Consider the following 24,612-nt stretch of genomic DNA (forward strand, 5'->3'; position numbering starts at 1 on the left):
GGAAAGTACTACGTGTATTATCTGAGTGATACACCCATAGGAGGACGTTATAGATACTGTGGCGCTAATTAATCAACAAGTTATTTACCACGCCCAGGGGACATTGAACTAACATTTTTGGGAATTGTCCCTTTCGTAACATCGCCCATAAGGGACGATTCGTCGTATTTTAAAAATGGCTTTTTTATAGGTTATTTTAGGTTAGGTTATATTGGGTTAGGTGATTGCCCCACAGGGATAGGTTAATGGACCCGCAGGGTTAGAGCCCCCCGCAGGGGCTAGAAATAGGAGAAAGGCTACTGTGAAAAATACAAAGAATTGCCCCATAAGGTGCGATGATACGTAAGGGACTATACCCATTATTTTCTGGTTCCCAAAATTTTAATTTACATTCTGAACATAAAAACTTTCAACAAATCTTAATTGGGCTGGTAGTACAAACTAGATGTGTCAAAACTTTCTCCTTTTAAGATTTCTGATAGTACCTGAAGAATGAACTACATTGCTTTTATTTTTTGAAACATAATATTTATTTGCTAGTTTGAACAAGCTAATATCCAATTAAGACTCCACAATTTAAAAATTTGTAAGCTAATGAATGCGATAAAATAAATTTTAAAACTTTGGGCACCAGTAAGTCCAATATTCCCTTCCTTTAGATACTTTTTTTCTGTTTAATCCTGTTTTCTATACCTAATTGTTGTAGATAAATAAATAACACACATATATGATAAGATTTTGTTTTTAGAAACTTAGAATAAAACTTCCTTTAAGAAAAAATTACTAGGGGCATAGCAACATTTAACTTTCATTTATATAGAAAACTTAATTTAATTAAAAAAAACCCGTCAAAATAATATCTTTATTTTTCAACAAAAAAATCTACATTATCATAAATACAATTCTAAATAAAAACTACAAAATTAAATTTTTTAAAAGAATAAACTTAAATTCAAAACTTAACAAAAATTTATGCTATGATACATATTTTTAATACCTGATAATGAATAAGACTAGAATTATAAATTCAAGGTAATTACAAAAAACCAACAATTTTAATTATTAAAATAAAATCACAACGAAATTTTTAATATTTTTACAAAATTAATATAGAAACGATTTTTTAAAAAATGACAAAAAACTATTTTAGTTGAATTCGGTTACTGTTAAAGATATCTTCAAGAAGAGTTGTGTAAAAAAGCTAAGATCAAACCTAGAATTCCATATTTGGTACAGCCTGTATAGAACATGCCGAAATGTTGTTTTTAATGCTAAAAATGCTAAATTTTTAAAGGATTTTCAAGCCGTTTTGTGGAATATCATCTAAAAATTTATATGTATTCTTTAAGCAAATATGAGAGAAAAAATATAAATTTAAATTTTTCTTGCTAAATTTAAAATTGTCAGTTAATTATAAACACCCTATACTATAAAAGTAACTTATAAGGAATGCTAGCTACACAAAATAATAATTTTTTACAGTAATTTCATTATTATATTTTAAACAAGGATGACAACATCCATAAAAGCGACTGAAACGGTAGGACAAACGGACATTAACACGTGTATAGTGTCTGAACTGAATAATCAGAATATAAAATTATAAGAGTCGAACCAAAATTGTGAGTAAATTTGTTGAAAAACTGCTTGATACAGAATAATGTTTATGGACATAATTACATTTTTAGGACTTGATTATAGAGTTGCTTCGCTTATAATATTGTTCTTTGTTGTCCCAGGAATCAATATACTAAAAATCAGATCAAACGGATAATTAGATCACATAAAAATTTGTTGTTAAAAAGGTAGAAAAATCAACATGTTTAAAATGGACGTACGGACATTCTGGTAATGATTATAGAGTTGCTACGCTTTCTAAATCGTACCTAACTACTACAGGTATCACCATGCAAAGTCGATAGGACAATTCTAACATGCCTAAATTAACGAAAAAAAGATATCTATCTCGGACGGACGTACGAACCGACCCTAATTATAGAAAAGCTTCGCTCTTAAAAATTACTTTATTGAAAAAAAAGTGACTAAATAATAATATTTTCAAATAAAAAAAAATATTTTCCCTTTAAATTTACATGACATTTTAATATTTCTTTCTTGGTAATTAATTTAGATAAAATAGTTTTTCATCGATTGCATTATAACACCTTAGTCAAAAGTTTAAGATAACATAATAATTTTTCCAGTATGGCTTCGAAACCGATTAATATCCGGTGGATTAAATAAGGTTCTCATCCAAACTGATAAATCATGTATAGCATCGGTTTACAGACAATGTTCTACTGATATTAAAATTAAAAATGGTTAGCCTGTGCCTTTTAGCCTCTCAAAGCTATCGAAGCTGGTTTTAACCTTTTTTAATACATGCGGAAAGCTGTCTATAATACGATGCGATAGGTAAACATTGATTACCAAACTTTAAGGCCACCTCAGAATATTGAAATAAGAATAATCCTCTAGAGCTTCGTGTACAGGTTCTGGAGGCTTCACATTCTTCTCAAGGAACATCTAGATAGATAGATAGATAGATAGATAGATAGATAGATAGATAGATAGATAGATAGATAGATAGATAAATAGATATAGATAGATAGATAGATAGATAGATAGATAGATAGATAGATAGATAGATAGATAGATAGATAGATAGATAGATAGATAGATAGATAGATAGATAGATAGATAGATAGATAGATAGATAGATAGATAGATAGATAGATAGATAGATAGATAGATAGATAGATAGATAGATAGATAGATAGATAGATAGATAGATAGATAGATAGATAGATAGATAGATGATAGATAGATATATAGATAGATAGATAGATAGATAGATAGTTAGATAGATAGATAGATAGATAGATAGATAGATAGATAGATAGATAAATAGATAGATAGATAGATAGTTAGATAGATAGATAGATAGATAGATAGATATATAGATAGATAGATAGATAGATAGATAGATAGATAGATAGATAGATAGATAGATAGATAGATAGATAGATAGATAGATAGATAGATAGATAGATAGATAGATAGATAGATAGATAGATAGATAGATAGATAGATAGATAGATAGATAGATAGATAGATAGATGATAGATAGATGATAGATAGATATATAGATAGATAGATAGATAGATAGATAGATAGTTAGATAGATAGATAGATAGATAGATAGATAGATAGATAGATAGATAGATAGATAGATAGATAGATAGATAGATAGATAGATAGATAGATAGATAGATAGATAGATAGATAGATAGATAGATAGATAGATAGATAGATAGATAGATAGATAGATAGATAGATAGATAGATAGATAGTTAGATAGATAGATAGATAGATAGATAGATAGATAGATAGATAGATAGATAGATAGATAGATAGATAGATAGATAGATAGATAGATAGATAGATAGATAGATAGATAGATAGATAGATATATAGATAGATAGATAGATAGATAGATAGATAGATAGATAGATAGATAGATAGATAGATAGATAGATAGATAGATAGACAGATAGATAGAAGAATAGATAATTAAACAGAAAAATGTATTGGTAGAAAGTTTTAGATAGTCTGACTTATAAATACCTTAAACAACCAGTAGATTAAGAATCCAAGGAGCGAGGGTAGAAGCCACATAAAAATGCTGGAATTTTGTGCCTTGTCCGTGGTTGTTTTGGATACAGCTTTGGTTTCTAAAAATGGTTGTAATAAGAAAGATCTAAAAATGTGTACTAAGGCTTTTTTTTATTTCAAGTAATTTTGAAGTTTTAATGTTATTCTATCTATCGGATTAGAAATTACCCAGCTAGCAAAAGTGGATGACTCAGATTATGACGTCAAAAAAAATTAATTAACCAATGAGAGGCCAGTATACAAAGTAATTGACCAATGGTAAAATTTATAGTGGCCTCTCATGGGTTAATTTTTTTGACGTCATAATCTGACTTTTTGGTAACACTACTTATCTCTAAGCAAAAACTCATTTGTCATTTTACTTAAGACTCATGGCTACGCCCCCATAAGGCCTCTAGGGGCACTTGAGGGAAAAGGAGGAAGGTAAGTCGACCATATACTTTTAATTTTATCTTTAAAAAGAAAAAGTAAAAAAATTTGGGTATGGGGTGTGTTTTTCTTTCTTTTGGTGATTTCACTTAGAAAAAACCTTCCCTGAACCAATCAGAACTCTTCACTGTAAATGAGAACCATATATCTTAGCAATATCTTAAGCTACATACAGACACATTTCCCGTTACTTTTATAGAAGGATTGTCTAAGGAGAAGAATTTGAAATAAGCGAGAGGGTAGTTTTTTTTCTCCTATGCCTGACCACATGCAGGAGCCCTGACACTGCGGGGCTACCCAGTACCCAATATAACCTAACCTAACTATAATTTATCTTAAGAAATATGTAAATTATTGAATAACCAAGCTAAAAAAAAATACCTTTGAAATCCATATCTCTTGTCCAAGAACGGTCTACTTACAAAAAGTTCAAATTCTTTATATTTTTATGAAATTAAAAAACAACTTTTTTTCTATAAAGATTTATTCAAAGTAAAAACAGGGTAAAATTTCTTTAAATGAAATTGATGATATATTACAAAAAAGAAATAAAAAAAGACAATTTAAGTGGTTAGTTTTGTAAAACAAAAGAATGACAACATCCATAATTAGCGAAACATAAAAATCATGTAGTGAACAAACGGACAAAGTGAGTTATAGAGCAGATGTTTAGTTGTCATAACAAAGACAAAAAAGAGTTAGAAAATGCAAAAACTCAAAAAAAAAAAATCACGAAACCTTTAAATAAAGGTTTATGTCTTTTGACTATGACCTACAGACAAACGGACAAAAATATGTAGAGATTAGATGCACATAGGAATATTCAATAAAAATTTTGCTTAGAAAATCATATTTTCCCAAATAGCGTCACGAACTGACGAACAGACAAAGTATATTATAGAGTAGCTTCGCTGTTAAAAAGTTATGTTAATAATAATCTCAAATAGAATAATCATGTAAGTAGTTACATTTGTACTCGTAAAATATAAAAAAAAGTTTCAGGAAGGGAGTTAGATGTTTTATGGTTGGGCTAAAACCTCCCCTTAAAAATAATCAGAAAATATAAAAAAGTCGCCAAAAATGGTACATAATGATAAAAAACAGTCTTAGATTCAAAATAATAATACTTTTTCTCTCTCAAGGATATATCTTTACAAAAGTGATAAAAAAATAAATATTAAATTTTTCAAAAGGTTCCAAAATGAATATATAATACATGGATATTGGAGAGATTCTTGCATACCCTGATAAAATGATTTTCAACAATATATAACAATACCTCCCTTATAATTCACACATCAAATTTCCTGTCCATGGAGGAACCTATTTACCATATCTGAGGACTTTATTAGCAACCTAATTTGACGTATCTTGGACAAAGTAGCTTTGGACAAAGTAGCTTCAGACAAAGTAGCTTCAGGAAAAAGTAGCTTCAGGACAAAGTAGCCTCCTAAGGAAAGTAGCCTCCACTGTTAATAAAGGTCATGGCCGCAGCGCTCGGCCCCCTGGTCTGCCTATCAACCACTTTTTGAAAAATTTATGAAATTCTAAACCACCTTTGTATTATCAGTTGATGATTTTTTTCTTAAATAAATGTTCTGAGGCTAACATAGGTTAGGTTAGGTTATGGGCAAGGGGGCCGAGCGCCCGCGGCTAGGCAGGCCAGGGGGCCGAGCGCTGCGGCCATATTGGAGACTATATTTCTTAGGAAGCTACTTTTCTTAAGTAACTGTCCTGAAGCTACTTTGTCCTGAAGCTACTTTGTCCGAAGCTGCTTTGTCCAAGATCCAATTTGACGAAAAAATTCCGCTGTCTAAATATCTACGTATTCTATATCCATTATTTTAATCTATGACTTTTAATATTTATTTGAAGCTTATAGTGCCTAATAAAAATGATGTCATACAATACAAATGACCAATGATAGGCCAGCATACATTTTACCATTGTTCAATTACAATGTATACTGACCTATCATTGGTCATATGTATTGTATGACGTCATTTTTATTAGGGACTTTAAGCTGCTTCTATTTTTTCTTTATCACTTTTATTTTAATACTTAAAAATAAGATTTTTAAAATCCTTTTTAATATTACAAAATAACACAGCATTTGAACGCTCCTGGTTGATGGGTGGAAGCTGATCTACGCGGCGGTTGCGGTGGCTCCACGACTCTGGCGGCTGATTTGGGCTGCTGGCTGCTACTCCTTATTGGCGGCTGGATTTTAGGGGATACTGCTGTGGTACTCGCCCTAAAAATATAAATTATTAAGATGCATGATCATAATGTATGTAGAATATAGGTGGATATTATTACAGGTTGCTATTTCCCTGTCAGTTATTGGTCAATTCGTTTATCCCGTAGAGGGGAGTGGATTGGGTTAAGGGGGGGGGGGTGGGCGATCATTATTTTAGCCCCTAAATCGTTCACTTTATTAGAGTATATGGTAATTTGGTGTAAGATTAAGTAATAATAAATCCATTATGCTCAATATAATTTTGATATTTCTGCTTGTTGCTTAAAATCTCAGTAATTACTATAAGAAATGTTAGAATTGGGCTAAATCTTTTTTTATTGCTGAAATTGCGGCAATTTCCCACAAAGTGCATAGTCGAGCACAGAAACCCCACCCACACCTTATGTTAATTTCAATTCAATGATATTTGAGAGGGGGGGGGGGGGTTCTATACTGGCAATGCATTTAAGGGAAACACTATAAACTCTTCATACCTTGCAAGCTCAGGCTGACTGGTGACTTCTGCTTTAGTTGGCTGCACTGCTGGCTTCTTTTTCGTCCTTGGTTTGGGTTGGTCAATATCCTCATAAAGAGCAACCTGATGAGTACCAACATTTGCTAATATTATTTTAAGATTTTACTTGACTCTGACTCAAACTTCTGATTGTTAAAAATATCAATTGCTCACAATTTTCATTATAAACCCTACAACTTTGGTTAATATAATTCATATATTCAAACAATGACAATAAGAAAACAATATTGAATTGTGAATCTACTCACCTCTCCAGAGCACTACAGCACGAGACCTAGCCAATGTATCTATAGAAAGTCCTTTACATGCCCCATCAAAAACTTCAAATATTACGGGGTATATCTCTAAGATTTCAAGTATCTAAGAAGGTATAGATTGTGAGCCATTTTTTTCACCCTGTATTTTTCCCTCAACCGTACTAGATTAAAAAAATTATTAAATGTTGGCATCCCTGTTCAGAATTGTTGGCAACTGTGGCATAACCGGAAGTGACAACACTCGGCACCGTAGTGTACACTTTATCAGCTGTTACTGGCGCTTCCTCTGTTATCATAAACTGGTCATTCAGCTCAGTTACTGATGTATCTTTCACAGAAGAGGATGCTTTGCGCAGTGAACTTTTAACTCGTTTATTTTGCGCCACCTTGGGTGAGGCTATTTCTGTGTTGGCCAATCGACCAGGCTCCTCAAAGTTATCATTGACATTATTCTCAGCTCCAAGGCCAACTGTGTTGGCAGCTGTTTTCTGAGCTTTTGTCAACCGGTTGGGCTCAGACTTGGCGGCAGCTGATGCACTAGCAACTCCATTCTTGACCGGCTGTTCTGCTGCTGTTTCAAATGTATCATGGATATCTCCGACTAATGCATCTTTTGGTGCTCGGGCTGCTTTGGCTTTGTTGTCATTGGATACATTTCTCATGACAGCTTCATATTCATTGAATCTTTCATCCGGAGTTCTCTCCTTGGCTATCTCTGTCTGTTCATAGATGTCAGTTACTAAACCTGGATGGGGTTGTTGTTCTACCTTGTACAGATTGGCGGATATCTTTTCTTCTTTTGCCGTCTTAACACGTGGTGTTTCAAATTCAACCTCTTCAACTTCCATTGCCTCATCATAAAGATCAGTAACAGCCACATCTTTGGGAGTTGTGTTGGCTTTTGTAAAACTATTGTCAATATTCTTTGGATGAACTTGCTTTGGTTGTGGTAGAGGAGAAAATTGTCGGGGATCAACATCTTCATACATTTTCTCCACATCACCAACTAGAGCAGTAGCATTAATATTTGCTTTAGCCAAATTCTTGTTAACTTCCTTTGTTTCGGCTTTATCAATAACCACCTGAGGAATTTCAACTGGCTTAACTGGGGGTACATCAAAGTAATCACCCAGTTCACCGACTTTGGCCTGCATCAGCTTCTTATCGGCCATATACTTAACATGCTCCACGGTCAGGTCAGCAATGTTTTCAACACAATCCGGCACAAAGATCTCTCCGGATTTTTCCTCAACGCGTACAGTTGAAGTCATTTTGACACTAGCAACATCTTGTTTGACAGTAGCGTTGGTTGATGATTTTGATGGTTTATCTGACTTTGATGATTTCACTTTAGGTTCAGCAGAACTTGTATCTGTACTGAGAGAAGCTTCACTTGTGTTGGGAGATCTTGATCTTGATCTTCTGGCGTTCAGAACTTCTTTTATGACATACTCCTCTTTGGGTGTCAGATTCTTGGACTCTAGGTCATAATCTTCATCAAGATGACTCAATGAGTCAGCACTTGGAACTTTTAATGTCTCCTGTCGCCACAAATAATTGATTAATCATATAAAAGCTAAGGAAGGGAAAACTTTTTTTTTCTGGGAATTAAAGGGAAAGGTTTATAAAACTTGAAAAAGAATAGCCCCCCCCCCCCCTCCCCCCTCTATCATAAGAATTTTGGATTTGTCTCTCTTTCAAGCAACCAAGAGCAAGAAATTATGAAATTATGATATTTTAGTGATATACATTCATTTTTACGAGGAAAGCACTAGAATTATTAGCATGAATATTCTTGGAATTATTTGAATATTTATTTTCTTCAGAATTTGAAGATTTTTTCTTTTTTGTTACATAGATTTTTTAAAAAACCATTAAAATCTCAAAACATTCAAATTCGCAATTTAATCTTCATGGGAATCACTAAGATGTTAATGTTTCCAATATTTTCAAAAAAAATTCTTTAATCCAATAATCAATCAATTAAATTTTCCTGGACGGGATGGCTTTCAGCTGCACGATTAAGTTTAAACTTTTTGCTCTGTCTTCGCTTAAAGTTGGAACCAGTGAATTTACCATCTAAATACATTTATAAATTAATATTGGATATAGAATACGTGAATATATATTGACAGGGGAAAATTGGCCGTTATTTTAGGTTGCTGATATGGACCTCGTTTATGGATATTACAACAGTGGAAAATTGTAATCAAACTTGCTTGCTTAAATGGACCCATTTATTGGTCAGTTCATTCATCTAGCAGGAGAGGAGAGGATTTGGTAAAGAGGGTGGATTGGGGGTATCGTTATTTTAGCCTGTTGTTATCAGTATTACTATATTAGAGTACATGAAAATCTGATGCAACATGCAAGTAATTGTATATATCGATTTTTATAATTTGAAAACCAATGAATTACTTAAGACTTAAAACAAGTTTCAAGGTAATGTTCTTGAAAGAAATAATGACAAACAAGTAACCAATAATAACCAGGCATCTTAAGGGATGGACAATTGAGTATGTACCCTTTAATATAATAAACAAAATTATCCTCTATGTATATTAAAATCAAGTGGAAGAGTTTGAACACTTTTCTTTATAGCCAATCAAGATTCATTATTACCCCTGAAAGTATTTTGCCAACACCATTAGAAAATTTAGGAGGTTGGGATTCAAAAAGTATCGTTAGTGGGGGCATAGGGCACTCAAATTTAAATCAAGCCTAAATCAAAAAGAAAAATGTATTGTATAACAACCTATATCACCAAAATTGGAGGATTTTTGTACATCATCAAAATCCAGGTTGTCAAGCTGTTCTTCTTCCTGTATACGTGAGTGCTCTGCATTCTCCTTTTGTCTGGCAACCTTGAGGAAAAATACTTTTTTAAAAACAGATTAATATCTGGTGGATTAGAACCAGTTCTCATCCATGCGAAAAAAAACTATGTCATTAAACTGTAAATTGTACTGGTACCTAGGCTAAACTATTATAAACTCGACGAAGACCAAACTGCATCACTTTTGCACAACTTTTGACGTCATATTCTCCATCTCTTTTTTAGGGGTTTTCTTTCCCACTTCTCATCTCATCTTCCTCATTTTATGACATCACAGGAATCAAAAGTGACACAAAAGTAATGGAGTTTGGTCTTCGTCATGAACTCATTCGTTGTCCTAAAAATTGGGGACTTTTAATACATTTTGAATGATTGATTCAAATAGCAGTGTTCAAAATTTTCAACCAATAAATCGTTCATTGTCTTATCTCTAGAATCAGAAAATCTGATGAAAAATTGCCAAGATACGCAAAATTTCAGGAAGACACTAGAAGACACCTTTTCAAGACTATTATTTTAGATGTACTTAGAAAGCATCAAACAATGCTGAAGAATATAAAACGCAATTTTTTAAGCCATAAAAATTAATAAAAAGTATTTTTTTCCTGTAAAGGTGTAGCTGGGGCAATCTCCATCCTGGCGGTCAAAATAATTCAGTCACAATTTAATATTTTGATTAGATTTAGTTCAATGGCGTGCACAGAGTTTTGTCTAGAGGGGGGGGGGGGTGCGAACCTATTTTTTGGGTGCATCAGGTCGGTGTAGACATATTACAAGGGAACTAAAGAGGTGTAGGGACCCCTTGAAAATGGGTGTATCTACCTCCTTAATTTTTTAGAGTGCTGGATACACATCCAATCTCTTAACATACCATAAGAAGAATTTTGGGGAATAGTCCCTTTCGTAACATCGCCCCATAAGGGGCGATTCGTCGTATTTTTAAAATGGCTTTTTATAGTTTATTTTAGGTTAGGTTTATTGGGTTAGTTGATTGCCCCACACAGTTAGGTTTTTGGCCCCGCAGTGTTAGAGCCCCACGCAGGGGCTAGAAATAGGAGAAAAGCTACTGTGAAAAATACGAAGAAGGTGCGATGTTACGAAAGGGACTATACCCGAATATTGTGCATCATAGTTGGGAAAGTCCTAAAAACCAACCTTCCCTGTATTTCCTATTATTAGATAAAAATCATATCTAGTACTCAGCTAATAGCAAATACATTAAATGAGGCAAAGATGTCCAAAAAAGCTGATAGTTTCAAAAATAATGAAATTCATTGGGGAAAAAGTTGTTTCAAAGTAATTGATAGATATTTCAATGCAAATATGTTTCAAATCTTTTCGCAACTAAAATTGCAAAACGTTTAAAAATACATTTCATTAATAATTTCTTATAGCTGTCATGGATTTAGGGCAATATAAACAGCAAAAAAATAATGGCGGTTTTTCTTCAAAGAACCTTGATCTGAATAAAATTGTAAATGAAGTGAATAAGGGGTTTTTGATTGTTCCTTTTTTCAAGTTTGGTTAGATTATATTATTTATTTGGTAGCCACGTAGGGTTAAGGCAACGCAGGAAAAACCTCCGCATGGCTAGAGCCCCAAAGATGGGTAAGGCACAAGAAAAAATCTTCCCTATACTTTATTTTCAATTTATTTAACAGTAGGAGAGGTACTGTGCTCTATATGTAATTTGAGGGAAAGCTTAACAAGTTATTAAACAAGGACACTTTTTATATAAAATCTGCAATATGTCTAAAAACATTAAACTCTCATACAGTAAAACAAATAATATCTTGTGATATTACAGTAAATGTGATGTTAAAATAATAATGAGCTGTGATTGATTATTCCTTGGTATAATTGCTGGGGTGTCCTTTCTTACTGCCTTAGAACCTTCCACCCTCGCGGTCTCAATGTTCTAAATAGATAGGTACAAATCAGAAGAAGAGGGGACATTGGGCTGTTTATTACACTAGTCCCCAAAGTATAATGATAATGTTTCCTTGGCTAAACAAACTTTGGGAATTTTATTGAATCTTGATTGGTTGGTTCATTTAGCTTGGTGTCCAAACGTTTTTAACAACTATTTGTACTCTACAAAAGGGGCAAATTTGTGTATTATTATTGGGGATGTACATTAATTTATCAGCCATAGTCTTCTCCCTTTAATTCCCTGAATACAAATAGATTTATAGATAAATTTAATTAGCTAGTCAGATAGTTTGATAGATTCTGCATAGATTCGATCTATTAGCTGGAAAATAGATAATATGTAAATAGATAGATAATTTAATGAAAGAGAAATAGGTAGGAAGATAGACAGATATTTAGATAAATCAGAGATAGGATCTTAAGGAATAGGACAATGTACTACATACATAAATAATGTAAATCCTTAATGATAATAAACAAAATTACCCCTGTCAAGGATTAAAATTTATAGTTGAAAAGATTGAACACCTGTAGTTTCAAACTAACCAATCAAAATTCATTAAAAGTACCCAAACGATTAATAAAACTTTGGGTACCTGTACTGGTTTGAGTACTGCAGGCTGTGGGGCTCCAGCTCCAGCTTCTGGTAAGGACGGACTTAATTTTCTAGCCGGTGACGTCCTGAATATACAAGATTGTATTTTCCTCAGCGATCTTAGCTTTCAGCCGAAATATATTTTTTTTAACATACACAAATAAAGGTCAACAATTCTCTAGAAGGAAAAGATATAAATTACATAACTTTTTTTACAACAAAAGTATAGAAGATATAGAGCTATTTTATATGGTTGTTTAGGAGATTCCACAATGTCGCATAGGATTCAACAACGGAGTACTAATAAAAAACTGCATGACTATGACACGAACTAGGCGAAGGAGTAGTTCGTTCAATCCTATGCTAGGTGACACCCATGTTAATCTGTCACACTGTTACTATGCACTTAAAGAAACCAATAAACTAAAAGAAGAAAGAAACCACAAAGTAATTTATTATGCTTGTACCATTTAAATAAAAAACATTAACATGCTTGTACCTTTTTGTGGAAAATAAATCTTATCTTATCTTAAGTAGGAAAAAAAAGTCCACTCAAATTTTTTTTTTTGACAAGTAGAAAGATTTCTAGACAAATCCTTGTGAAAGTAAAAGTCTGTAGCAGAGTATATTAAAGTAAACGTTGAACAGACATGGTTCCCATTTATAGGTTAGCTTCTTCTAGGTCCAGGGAAGGACTGTACAGACAGATAGACAGACAGATGGATAGATAGACATACCTTCTCCAACTAGGTTGTTTTCATAAAAGTATCATAGCTGATCTCAAACCGATAGATAAGTAGATGAAAAGACAGATAGATGGAAAGATAGACAGATAGATAGAGTGATAGACATACCTTCTCCAACTCGGTCATAGCTGATTACAAACAGAATAATAGATAGATAGACAGATGGACAGATAGACAGACAGACAGATAGCTAGATAGACATACCTTCTCCAACTAGGTTGTCCATCTGTTGGTATAGTTGTAGGTTTCATGAAAGTATCATGACTGATTAAAAACAGATTGATACGCAGATTGATAGATAGATGGAGGGATTGATAGATAGACAGAGACAAACAGATGGATAGATAGATAGACATACCTTCTCCAACTAGGTTGTCCATCTGTTGGTATTGTTGTAGGTTTCATGAAAGTATCATGACTGATGACGAAAGGTGCTGGCGAATATGCTCTGAAAATAGATATATAGGTGCTGGCGAATATGCTCTGAAAATGGAAATATTATTACTTGGATCTTACACCAGATTTTCATATTCTCTAAATAAGTGAACCTTGAAGCTGGCTAAAATAATGATCTCACCCATCCCCCTATGTTTACCCCATCCCCTCCCCTCTTACAAAAAATGAAAGGGGAAATAGCAATCTAAATTGGAGATTATTTTTACCCTGTCGTAATATCCACGTATATTATATATAATTTAAATTTTTAATATCCGTTAATAAACAATGAAGTTGAAGACATAATTAACATTCTAAAGCTCATGCATGCATGGACGGACAGACAGACATCTATACTATACTTAATTATTGAGTACCTTTGCTATCTACAAAAATCTGACTTTTTAAACATGTTAATCTTCATGTTATTGCAAAAAAAAAGAGTTTTGTTTACTTTAGATTTCCGAAAAAATTTTGTTACGTAATTCTTAATGTACAGTATTTTTAAAAAGGAAAGCTTGCTTTTAAAAAGGTCAGTACGTCCGTTTGGCTGTACTTAACAAATATCTAATCTTTAACTCACTATGTCTGTCCAGAGAGGGGGCAATGGGCTCTTTATTACACTAGTTCCCAAAGTTTTATAATAACGTTTTCTTATTCGTGGGCTCAACAACTTTGGGGACTTTAGTGAATTTTGATTGGTTGATTAATTAAGATTAACTAATTTTAACCTACAGAGGGGTAATTTTGTGAATCATTATCGGGGATGAACATCAATTTATCATTTGTTAATGCAAATTCCCATAGCCAATGAGCATCATATATGTTAAAAAAACATGATCATGATAAGGGTATTTTTCAGGGGAATAGTCAAAAGTTATTTGTATTTGACTGTTTTTAAAGATAGAATACTGCTTTTATTTGTGAAGAATTTGGATGAGCAATGATCATCTACTCCATAATTGACTTGGTCTGTAGGTCTATCTGTAATGCTTTTGAGACTCTTAGGGAATTGTCTTTACAGGACAGGGTAAAGTAAATAACACTAAATAAAAAGAACAACTCAATACATATATATTTTATTCCCTAGATGAGAAGCTACATTGTAAAGGAGAACCATATCGGTTCAGCAGTCAGCGAGATCCTTCGGTACAAACATACAAACAGACTTACATCCTGTTACTTTTACAAAAAGATTACATCTTATTTTGTCATCACAAAACTAATTTAAACATTTTTTATGCTTTATATTTTGAATGCTTTGAACCTAACATCTATTTTGCAAAATTATGTAAGTTTCTATTTTTGTTTTTACATAAATATATAAATTATCTACTTTCTTTCTTTTTCTTTCTTTTTTCTTCCTCTTCTTTGTATCTATCACTTTCACTCTTTCTTTCTCTCTCTGTCTATCATTATATCTATCTAACTATGTGTCAAATAAAAGAATTTCACGTTAATAAGTGTAAAGTTGTCAATTCAAAAGAATCCAAATAAAAATTTCCAAGAATTTTTTTCTCTTATCTTTTTACCCATAGTGACAATGGACGATAAGTTAAACTATATTGAGATCTTGAGATTTATCTATCTATTTATCTACCTGGATGAAGAACTGGATTGTGACATCATGGAACAAGGACTGAAACAAAAATAAACTAAATAAATTTGAAAATAACAGAAACTAGTTTTATACTATTGGTGAAGAGATTTAGCTGGAGTATGACGGTATGTTTACCACAACCCCCCCCCCTGACCTTTGAAGCCCCTCATTTTACCCCCCCAAAAAGCTTTGATGGACATCTTAGAATTTGAAAATGGAAAGGCCATTGTTTTTGCCTCCTAATTGTTTCACAATTTTTTTGATGTTAAAAATGTATTTTGTTTAATGATTGTCTAATGCTTTGCTATATTCAAAAATACATTAAATCAGAGATTTTGATTTAAAGTATTTTTAAGTTTATCTGTCTGTGTAGCTTAAGAACTCGCTGGATTGATATGGATCTCCTTATAGTAAAGCTTCTTATAGGTTCTAGGAAGGTTCATAACTATTTTAGGGGAGGGTAACTGTTCCACGTCCTCAAAAAATCGCCCATAGAAAAAATAACCCTCCTCGCCAAATTTTGTTTTACTGTTTCTTTTTAAAATAAGAATTATAGGTGAAAGGTCAACTTCAGCCCTTCCCCCTTATTCAAGCAAGTGCCCCTAGAGTCATCAAAGACGTATTCGGTAGTATGAAAATAAAATATTTTTCGGTAATTACCTGACAGATCTGGAGGATTCTGGAGTATCTACTTCTCCTATTGGTGAAAGTGACACAGGTGGAGCTAAAAAAATTAAATATTGATAAAAATGTCCTGTGAGACTTTTAGGTTTATCATATCTTTTTAATTTCTCTCTCTCTTTCTCTCTCGCTCTCACTCTCTTTCTTTTTCATTCTCTCTCTCTTTTTTCTTCTCGTTCAATTTATCTATCTCAATCATATCTTTATCTATCATATAAATCATAAATATAGATGATTATATAAAAACCTAAAAGATATGCAACATTTAAATCATGTTCAAAATATTTCTTTAGAAAATTTTAATTTACAGCTTTCTTTTTGCCCATATTTGATCAAATCAAATGTGGCATACTTTTTTAATTTTCATTTTTTTAGTAGCGAAGCTACTCTATAATTAACTTTGTCTATGCGCACGTCTCTGCTGATATTTAATATAGAACCTAATATTTTTCACGTTTAGCTACTCTATATATAAGTCTTGCTTATTCGACAGATTGCTATAGTTAACAAAAAAGTAATCCTTATATTCTTATACTAAAGTTACAGGATGTCTGTGTGTCTGTGCGTTTGTGTGTTTGGAACCGATCGGGTTCTCCTTAACAGGGTAGCTTCTCATAGGTCCTGGGAAGGTTTATAACTATTTTGGGGGAGGGTACCATCACCATCCCAAGAGAAATAATAATAAATCGAAATTTTTATTTTAAGTAAAGAGACTCCTACGTAACATTGCGAGGTATCGTATAAAGAGACTCTTACGCAACATGTCGTAGAAACTTGAACACAACAAAAAACCAAACATTTAAAGTGCCACTAGAGGCTTCTAGGGGCGTAGCCGCTAGTCAAATAATTTAATAATAGGATGTCTATCTGTCTAACTGTGTGTGTTTCAGATGAACCGACAAGGCTCTACTTTACAGTGAAGCTTCTTTTAGGTTCAGTGAAGGTTTAAAGATATTTTGGGGAGGGCAACTCCATCTTTCAACGAGAAATTCATGATTCAAATCTCCTAACCAATTCTTAAAATGGTTAAAAAGCATTGCGAATTAATTTTTTAAATAAATGAGGGGGATTCTCAATTCCCTAATAAAACTACTATGATATCAATTTTTTTTTAAGTTTTCATAATTGCTATTTTTAGCTAAGAAACAAAACAAGGATGGCAACATACATACGTAGCGAAGCACAAATAATCATGAATTACAAAACAGAACGAAGGGAAATTCAATTTTGATACTATAGATAATCTACAAAATACCAATGCTATGTGGAAATAAGGAAAAAAAGAAAAGCAGCTCGAGCTGCCTTAAAGCAGTCGGACTGCCATGGATATTATGTACTAAATTATGCTTTATAATAATAGGAATGTTGGCAAGAAAAATCAGAGGTCTAGCTTTAATATCAGCTGAGAAAATCTCGTTTATCCCATAGCTATACGAACGGACTGACGGAAGGGCGAACAGACAGAATGAATTAAAGAGTAGCATTGCCACTTAAAAATGTTTAATATGAACAAGCTTTTTAAAGCACAGCATCGTGCTTTTTTCGAAAAAGAGACAAATTTTCTAGAAAATAAAATTTAAGGTTCATAGTTCCTAGCGAACAAATAACCCTCCCCCCCCCCGCAATATGATTTTTCAAATTGAAGGTAGCTTTGCATACCTCTAATGTCTTAACCCTAAGGTGCTACTAAGTACCTAATCTAACAAAAAAAAATATCTGCATGGTTATTCTTTGACAGGAAAGCTTCCAAATATGCTTTATTCGAATTTATGCTATTTTTCAAAGAATAGTACATTTTTTAAAGGCCCCTAGACTAGAGGCAAAGCATTTAAATTATTAGAATGATAGGGAAATCTAAAAAAAATCGCCAAAAATACAACAAATTGTTGAAAATTTGTCCTTTTTCTGTTCCTAACAAATTTTACTTTCTGACATTTAAGGTGTTTTAAACGTTACGCAAAAAAAAGATTTTTCTTGAAAAAAAAATTTAATTTTTAATTCATATTTAATATTTATATTATAGCATTTATATGATAGTTTGTATTATCTGTATTTTGAATATAATTTAATTTGTAATGTGTAATTATTTTATTTTCAAGGAATGAATGTTATTTTCAATTTTGTATGACTTAAAAGGCAGCATTTTTATTTTAAGAAAAAAATGTTTGTTAATAGACAAATAAGAATGTCAAAGAGAGGCGTATTCGGGAATTTAGAAGTAGAAAAGGTGATTTTTAATTTCTGATTTTTCCGAATACTGATTCCTAGGACAATGTTATAAGCGAAGAATCTTTATAATCAAGTCTTAAAAATGTAGGTATATCCTTAAACAGAATCCTGTATCAAAGCAATTTTTCAATAAGTTCGTATGCAATTTTCTTTATACTTATACATTTATATTCTGCTTATACAGTTTCGACGATACAAGAGTTAATGTTCGTTTGTCATACCTTTTAAAAGCTTCACTTTGTGATATCATCATCCTTGCTTTTACTTGCATAGTAACCCAACCTCCTTTCATACAACTGAATACGCCCCGACGACGCTAAACTGCTGTTTTAAGATGACGCAAATTCGCACTGGGAAAGGGCTTGTGTTATTGAAAAATAGTAGAATAGTCAGACAGAATTTTTGTAAGGGGTAAAGTTTGCATCCTAAACTAATGTTTCATGTTCCATTGGCCTCGCTCAACCCATAAAATGTAAATTTTTGTTTATAAATTCACTTGATTTGTTGTCAGTGGAGTTTAGATGTGATTGGGACAAATACATTTTTTTTTTAAATTAAAGGATGCCTACGGTGCAGACACTATGGCTTCCTATCTTAAATGGTTTGACCTACCTCTTCTTTCTAATAGCCTAAAACCTTACATACACATATATTTTGTTTATTTATATTATGAAAATTATCTTCCAAATAACCTTACACTGTTCCCGATTCGCATTCTAAAAGTGCAACTCCCGTTTACCTGATATTTACAACGACGTAGAAACACAGGATTTCTCCGTCCATATATGTCAGCGTAGCTACTCTATAAGTTTCTATGTCAGTTCGTTATGATAATTTCCATTAATTATCGTTATATATAGACGTTGTCATATGTGCAAAAAAATTGTGGGGGAAAACAAGATTTTCTTCTCACTTACGAAAGAATTATCTTTTCTCCAAATTATAAAGGGTGTGCAAAAAAATGCGGACATTTTTAAAATTTGGATTGCGCGGCTTGTATTAATAGTAGAAAAGTGTTACGCATATCGTTAGAACCGTTAGAGAAATATAAAAACGATTCCTCTGCTACGTATAGTTTAGGGGCGATGTGGTAAAATGTCCCAACTGCCTTAAAACTTGACTTGCGAGTAAATCATTAAAGATTAAAGTATATAAAAAAATATGTATCTTTTTAAAATTCAAATTGCGCGGCTTGTGTTAAGAGTAGAACAATGTTATGCATACCATTAGAACCGCTATGAAGTCTATTTTATGGAAATATAAGTTTAGGAGCTACGTAGTAGAATGTCCCAACTGACTTAAAACTTGACTTGCGAGTAAATCATTAAAGATAAAAAAAGGGTGTGCAAAAATGCGGACATTTTTAAAAATTCAAACTGCTCGGCTTGTGTGAATAGTAGAAAAATGCTATGTATATCGTTAGAACCGTCATAAGCTCTATTTTTTGGAAATATAAGTACGATTTTTGTGCTATTTTTAGTTAAGGAGCTGTGTGGTAAAATGTCCCAACTGGCTTAAAACTTGACTTGCGAGTAAATCATTTTTTTTGAGTTTTAAGTCAGTTGGGACATTCTACCACATAGCTGATAAATTATACTTAGCATATGAATGGTTCTTATATTTCCATAAAATAGAGTTTATAGCGATTCCATAGGTATGCAAAACATTTTTCTACCATTAACACAAGCCGAGCAATTAAAATTTTAAAAATGTACGTATTTTTATTTGCATACCCTTTAATTTAATCTTCAATGATTTACTCGCAAGTCAAGTTTTAAGCCAGTTGGGACATTTTACCACATAGCTCCTAAACTATACGTAGCAGAAGAATCGTTCTTATATTTCCAAAAAAATAGACTTCCTAGCGGTTCTAACGATATGCATAATATTTTTCTACTATTAACACAAGCCGCGCAATCCAAATTTTAAAAATGTCCGCATTTTTTTGCACACCCTTTAGCCTATAATCTTACGGGTACTAATACAGAGCTTCCCTGAGATTTATTAAGAAATTGGTGTACCTCTCCACGAGATCTTACTCTACATACAAGAAAGTTACAAATATCTTTACTTGAAAAATATCAATACTCTTAAGAAAAGCAACTGTTTTAATATTATATAAAAAGCACATGATGTATGTTTGCCTTTCTGTGTGTAGCGAAAATATGGAAAATTAATCCACACTCCCCTCCCCCTCAAAAAAATTCTTTTTCTCTGTAAAACTGTTCTAGCCGCTAGATTTTTTGATAAATATAATAAAAATTGTATCTAAATGAATACTGTAAAAAAAACTCCATAAATAAAACAAAAATAGAAATGATTGTAAATAAAATCCAATTATGAGTCAATTTTGTGACAGAACTATTTAGAACACATTTTGATTTTTTTTTAAACAAAATTTGAAAAAATGCATGAAATTAGCAACTGCATCAAGAATTTGTGTTTTATTTACAACTAGATGCCTCTAGGGACACTTGAGGGTTGAGGGTTGGTGGGAGATGGTGTCGGGGAAGGGAGGGATAATTCGACCCTCAATTTTCAATTTTAGTTTTAAACTGAAAATGTAAAATAACCTTTTTTTTCTTGGGGTGGGGTGGTGGTGGGGGGGGGGGGAGGCAATTCCTCTTAGAAGGGTGAAGGTACCCTCACCTAAACATCCTGTTACTTTTATTTAAGCATATGCATTAGTAAAAAGGCTTTAAAAAGTATTAATTGGTTTATAATTGATTTATTACTTAAAATGCAGGGAGGGAGGGGACATTACACTAGTCCCCAAAGTTTTATGATAACGTTTTCCTAACCGTAGGATTAACAACTTTTGGGCCTTTTTTGAATTTCGATTGGTTGGTTAACTTAATGCATTGAGTGTCTTAACGTTTCAATAACTAATTGTCATCTACAGAAGGGGTATTTTGTGTATCATTATTGGGATGCACACCAATTCATCAGCCATTGTCTTATCCTTTTAGATCCCTGCTTAAAATGTGTATGCTTTTTGAAATATTTTTAAAAAATTTGAGACTAAAAATGTTGTCAAAATTCTTTGGCATTTTTTCAGTGTACAATTTTTCTAAATTCAGCAGTTTTTAAGTTCAAAAAAATATCTTGGCCTTTTTATCAAGGATCTAAAGGGATAAGACAATGGCCGATAAATTAATGTAAATCCTCAATGATGATACACAAAATTACTCTTTCTGTAGATTAAAATTAGTGGTTGAAATGTTAGGACACTTAATGAAGCATCCAAAACAAATCAAATAAAAGTCCCCAAAGGTAAGCTAACGAACAAGAAAACGTCATTATAAAACTTTGGAAACTTGTGTAACAAACAGTCCAATGGCCCCTCCCTCCCTGCCTTTTTAAGTTTACAATTTAAAATAATGAAAAAAAGAATTAGTTAAAAAGGAATAAATAGATGGATTACAAAAATGCCCTCTTTCTGACGGATTTTGATGGAAAAATAATAAACAAAAAGGCGTCAAACACAAATAGGTTTAAAATATACAAATTTTAAATGTACTTGGATTTATATAAGATCTATCAATCTATCTGTCTAGTTGTTTGTATACTGTCTATTTATATATCTGCTTGTCTGTATTTTTATATGTCATTGTCTATCTATCTATCTATCTTCCTCTCTATATAAAAAAGTCTACTTATCTATAAGTCTTCTGCCTGCCTATCTATGTGTTTGTCTGTCTGTCTATCTGTTTATCTCTTCTCTGTTTTTTTCTCTGTCTGTCTGTCTTCTATTTGTTTTCTATTTGTCAGTCTGTATGTCTGTCTGTTCGTTTGTTTGTCTGTTTATCTGCTTGTCTGTTAGTCTGTTTATCTGTCTGTCTTTCTGTATATTTGTCTGTCCTTCTGTCTGTCTGTGATCTTTTTACCTGCTGGAACTTGTAGGTTTGGACTTCTTGATCTTCCTATTGGTCTGGACAACATAAAATTTTTATTCAACATATTTTTTCTGTGTTTCATAGATTTTTTAGGAAATGATTGTTAGATTTTTATTATGTAAATATTCATAGCCTTCACGTATATCTAATGACGTCTTAATAATTGAATACCTAAATAAATGTCTAATATATTTTCTAAATGTCGTTTCTTCTATTGGTGAACAAATTGCATACACAACACACATATAGTATTTATTTGTTATTTCAAGTAGATTGCGATGTCATTTCTCATTTTAAAGGAGAACCATATCGGTTTAACAGTTAGCGAAATCCTTCGGTAAAATTATGCAGAGAGACAAAAGTCATGTTGCTTTTTATAAAGATTTAGGAAAATTGTCTCAACCATGACACTTTGGTTGAGCTTGACTTCCGAATTAGCGGGAAGTTCACGAGATCAGTTGGCGAACATACAAACCCCCAATACCAGGAACCATCAAGTTTCAACAGCAGGTTTGAATATAGATTTATTGATGAAATTATTTCAAAGACCTGAAATTACAATATCAATTAGTTCATAATTCCAGTTATTTATAACCACGTAATCTTATTTGCTTTTTAAAAATCATTTTTCTCTACGGTAAAAAATCTTTGGAAACTTTGGCTTTAAAGGAAAATTATTTGGTTTAATAAATCATTGTTAAATGCAACAATAAGGCACATAAAAATTACTAAAACATATATTAAACATAATTAAGTTTCATGCTTAGCTGGCTAAAGCCTTTTTTAAAACTACATATAATCGTCCTATACACCATTCTTCCTTATAAAATTAACAAATTCTACCTGAAGCTCTTATGGTTTCAAATCCCTGATATACTAGGGTCGTTCACACACTATGAGACCAATGATAGGCCCAATTTTGTTCTCCGAAATCTTCACACTCTCATATCTCATTCAAAAGTGAAAAACGTGGGCGCATATAAACAATCCATGCTGCGTCACATTATGAAGGGAAAGTCAAAAAAGACGACATTTGCGCTTAGTTTTAGAATAATGATAAGGAATTTAATTTCGAACTTGATAAACACAAAGCTTCCTCGAAAAGAGGTTAAGACAAAAATAATAGATTTCTGTGCAATCTCGATGCAATTTGAGTGTATAAACTTTATAATGAGTATAAAGAATAGCAACTTTTCAATCATTTTACAAGGAAAAATTAACTGTAAATTTAAATACCTATGTTTCACTCTTTTCAAAAGATATTTTCCTTGTTTTAATTACAAATTAATTGGGACACAGAGACATTTGAGATTTTTATTTGGCAATTGAAATGTATATTAGAATTTAAAGATAAGTAAATTACATTTGTAATATTAAAGTAACAGGATCTGTGTCTGTCCATCTGTATGTACCAAAGAATCTTGCTAACCGCTGAACTTATATGGTTTTCTTACAGTGTAGCTTCTAGAAAGTGTCCTAGCTAGAAAGGTTTCTAACTATTTTAAGGGTTGTTATCACCAACGTCCCCTAAGAAAAAATAAACTCCCCCAAAAAAGTTTATTTTTCCTTAAAAAATCTAACATTAAGTGGGGAGGGGTGACTCCTCGTCCCCCTCCAATTCAAATGCCACTATAGGCATCTAAGGGTGAAACTGCTAGTTTAATATAAAGTAGAAAGCTTTTTGTTTGTCTATTAAGATTCCGCTAAATTACTGGCCCGAATGAGTTATCAAGTTTAGAAAAAACTAAATATAGGATTATTTTGGACTAATTTATTTTTAGAATTTAATGTTACCGTGGTTTTAGGCAGCCGCACTGCTTTATGTTTAAGCTGCAGCTGCCGAGCCCAAAAATTAGACTATAATAAGATAGGCCTATGTACAATGTACATATAAACGTTTGCTTCCTACGCCTTAAAGTTTTAGTGATTAATGCTCCAAAATGTTTTAATTATCTTTAAAAGTTGGGTAAGTGACATTTTTGCAAAATGTCTTGGCTTTTAAGCAAACAAAAATATGTCTGTAATAGGGGCGTGCCAAGAAATTTGCAAGCGGGGTGCGCGAAGCACCCTTTTTTTATTAAAACTTTCCCAAATCTTTAATGGATAAACTCGCAGTATTAGACATTGCCAGGTTTAAATAAGGTCCACATGGGTCATATTATAGATGTTAAAAATTGCATTTACAACCACAGGGATCTAAAGGGATAGGACTATGGCCGACATATTATATACATCCCAAATAAATTAACCATTCTGTAGATTACAATTAGTTGAAACGTGTGGACACTAAACTTAATGGATAAACCAATCAAAATTAAAGAAAAGTCCATTAAGTTGTTGGGCCAACGAATAAGAAAGCGTTAATATAAAACTTTGGGGTCTAGTGTAATAAACAGCCGAATGTCCAAACCCTCCCTGATATACAACTACTAACAAAAACCAATAAATAACATTTTTTAGTTAATAGTAAAAAAAACTCTAAATCAAGTAAATAGCCTAGTACTTTAATATAATCTAATACCAAGCT

General features: G+C 32.3%; 1 protein-coding gene across 1 annotated transcript in view; it reads right to left on the minus strand.

Annotated features, from left to right (window-relative positions):
* The window catches only part of LOC145306372 (uncharacterized), a 72,510-nt gene that overhangs the window by 40,833 nt on the left and 7,065 nt on the right, over positions 1 to 24,612 (minus strand). Inside the window, exons 5-11 of the mRNA XM_080148466.1 lie at positions 22,077 to 22,120; positions 15,940 to 16,003; positions 15,280 to 15,318; positions 13,603 to 13,692; positions 12,500 to 12,584; positions 11,820 to 11,889; positions 10,576 to 10,605 (exon numbers count right to left, since the gene is read on the minus strand). Coding sequence (XP_080004592.1) covers positions 10,576 to 10,605; positions 11,820 to 11,889; positions 12,500 to 12,584; positions 13,603 to 13,692; positions 15,280 to 15,318; positions 15,940 to 16,003; positions 22,077 to 22,120 — 422 coding nt within the window. The remainder of the gene's footprint in view (positions 1 to 10,575; positions 10,606 to 11,819; positions 11,890 to 12,499; positions 12,585 to 13,602; positions 13,693 to 15,279; positions 15,319 to 15,939; positions 16,004 to 22,076; positions 22,121 to 24,612) is intronic.

This window comes from Acartia tonsa, chromosome 14 (assembly GCF_053477335.1).
Source record: "Acartia tonsa isolate MP-2025a chromosome 14, ASM5347733v1, whole genome shotgun sequence".
In the NCBI taxonomy this organism is placed as follows: Eukaryota; Metazoa; Arthropoda; class Copepoda; order Calanoida; family Acartiidae; genus Acartia; species Acartia tonsa.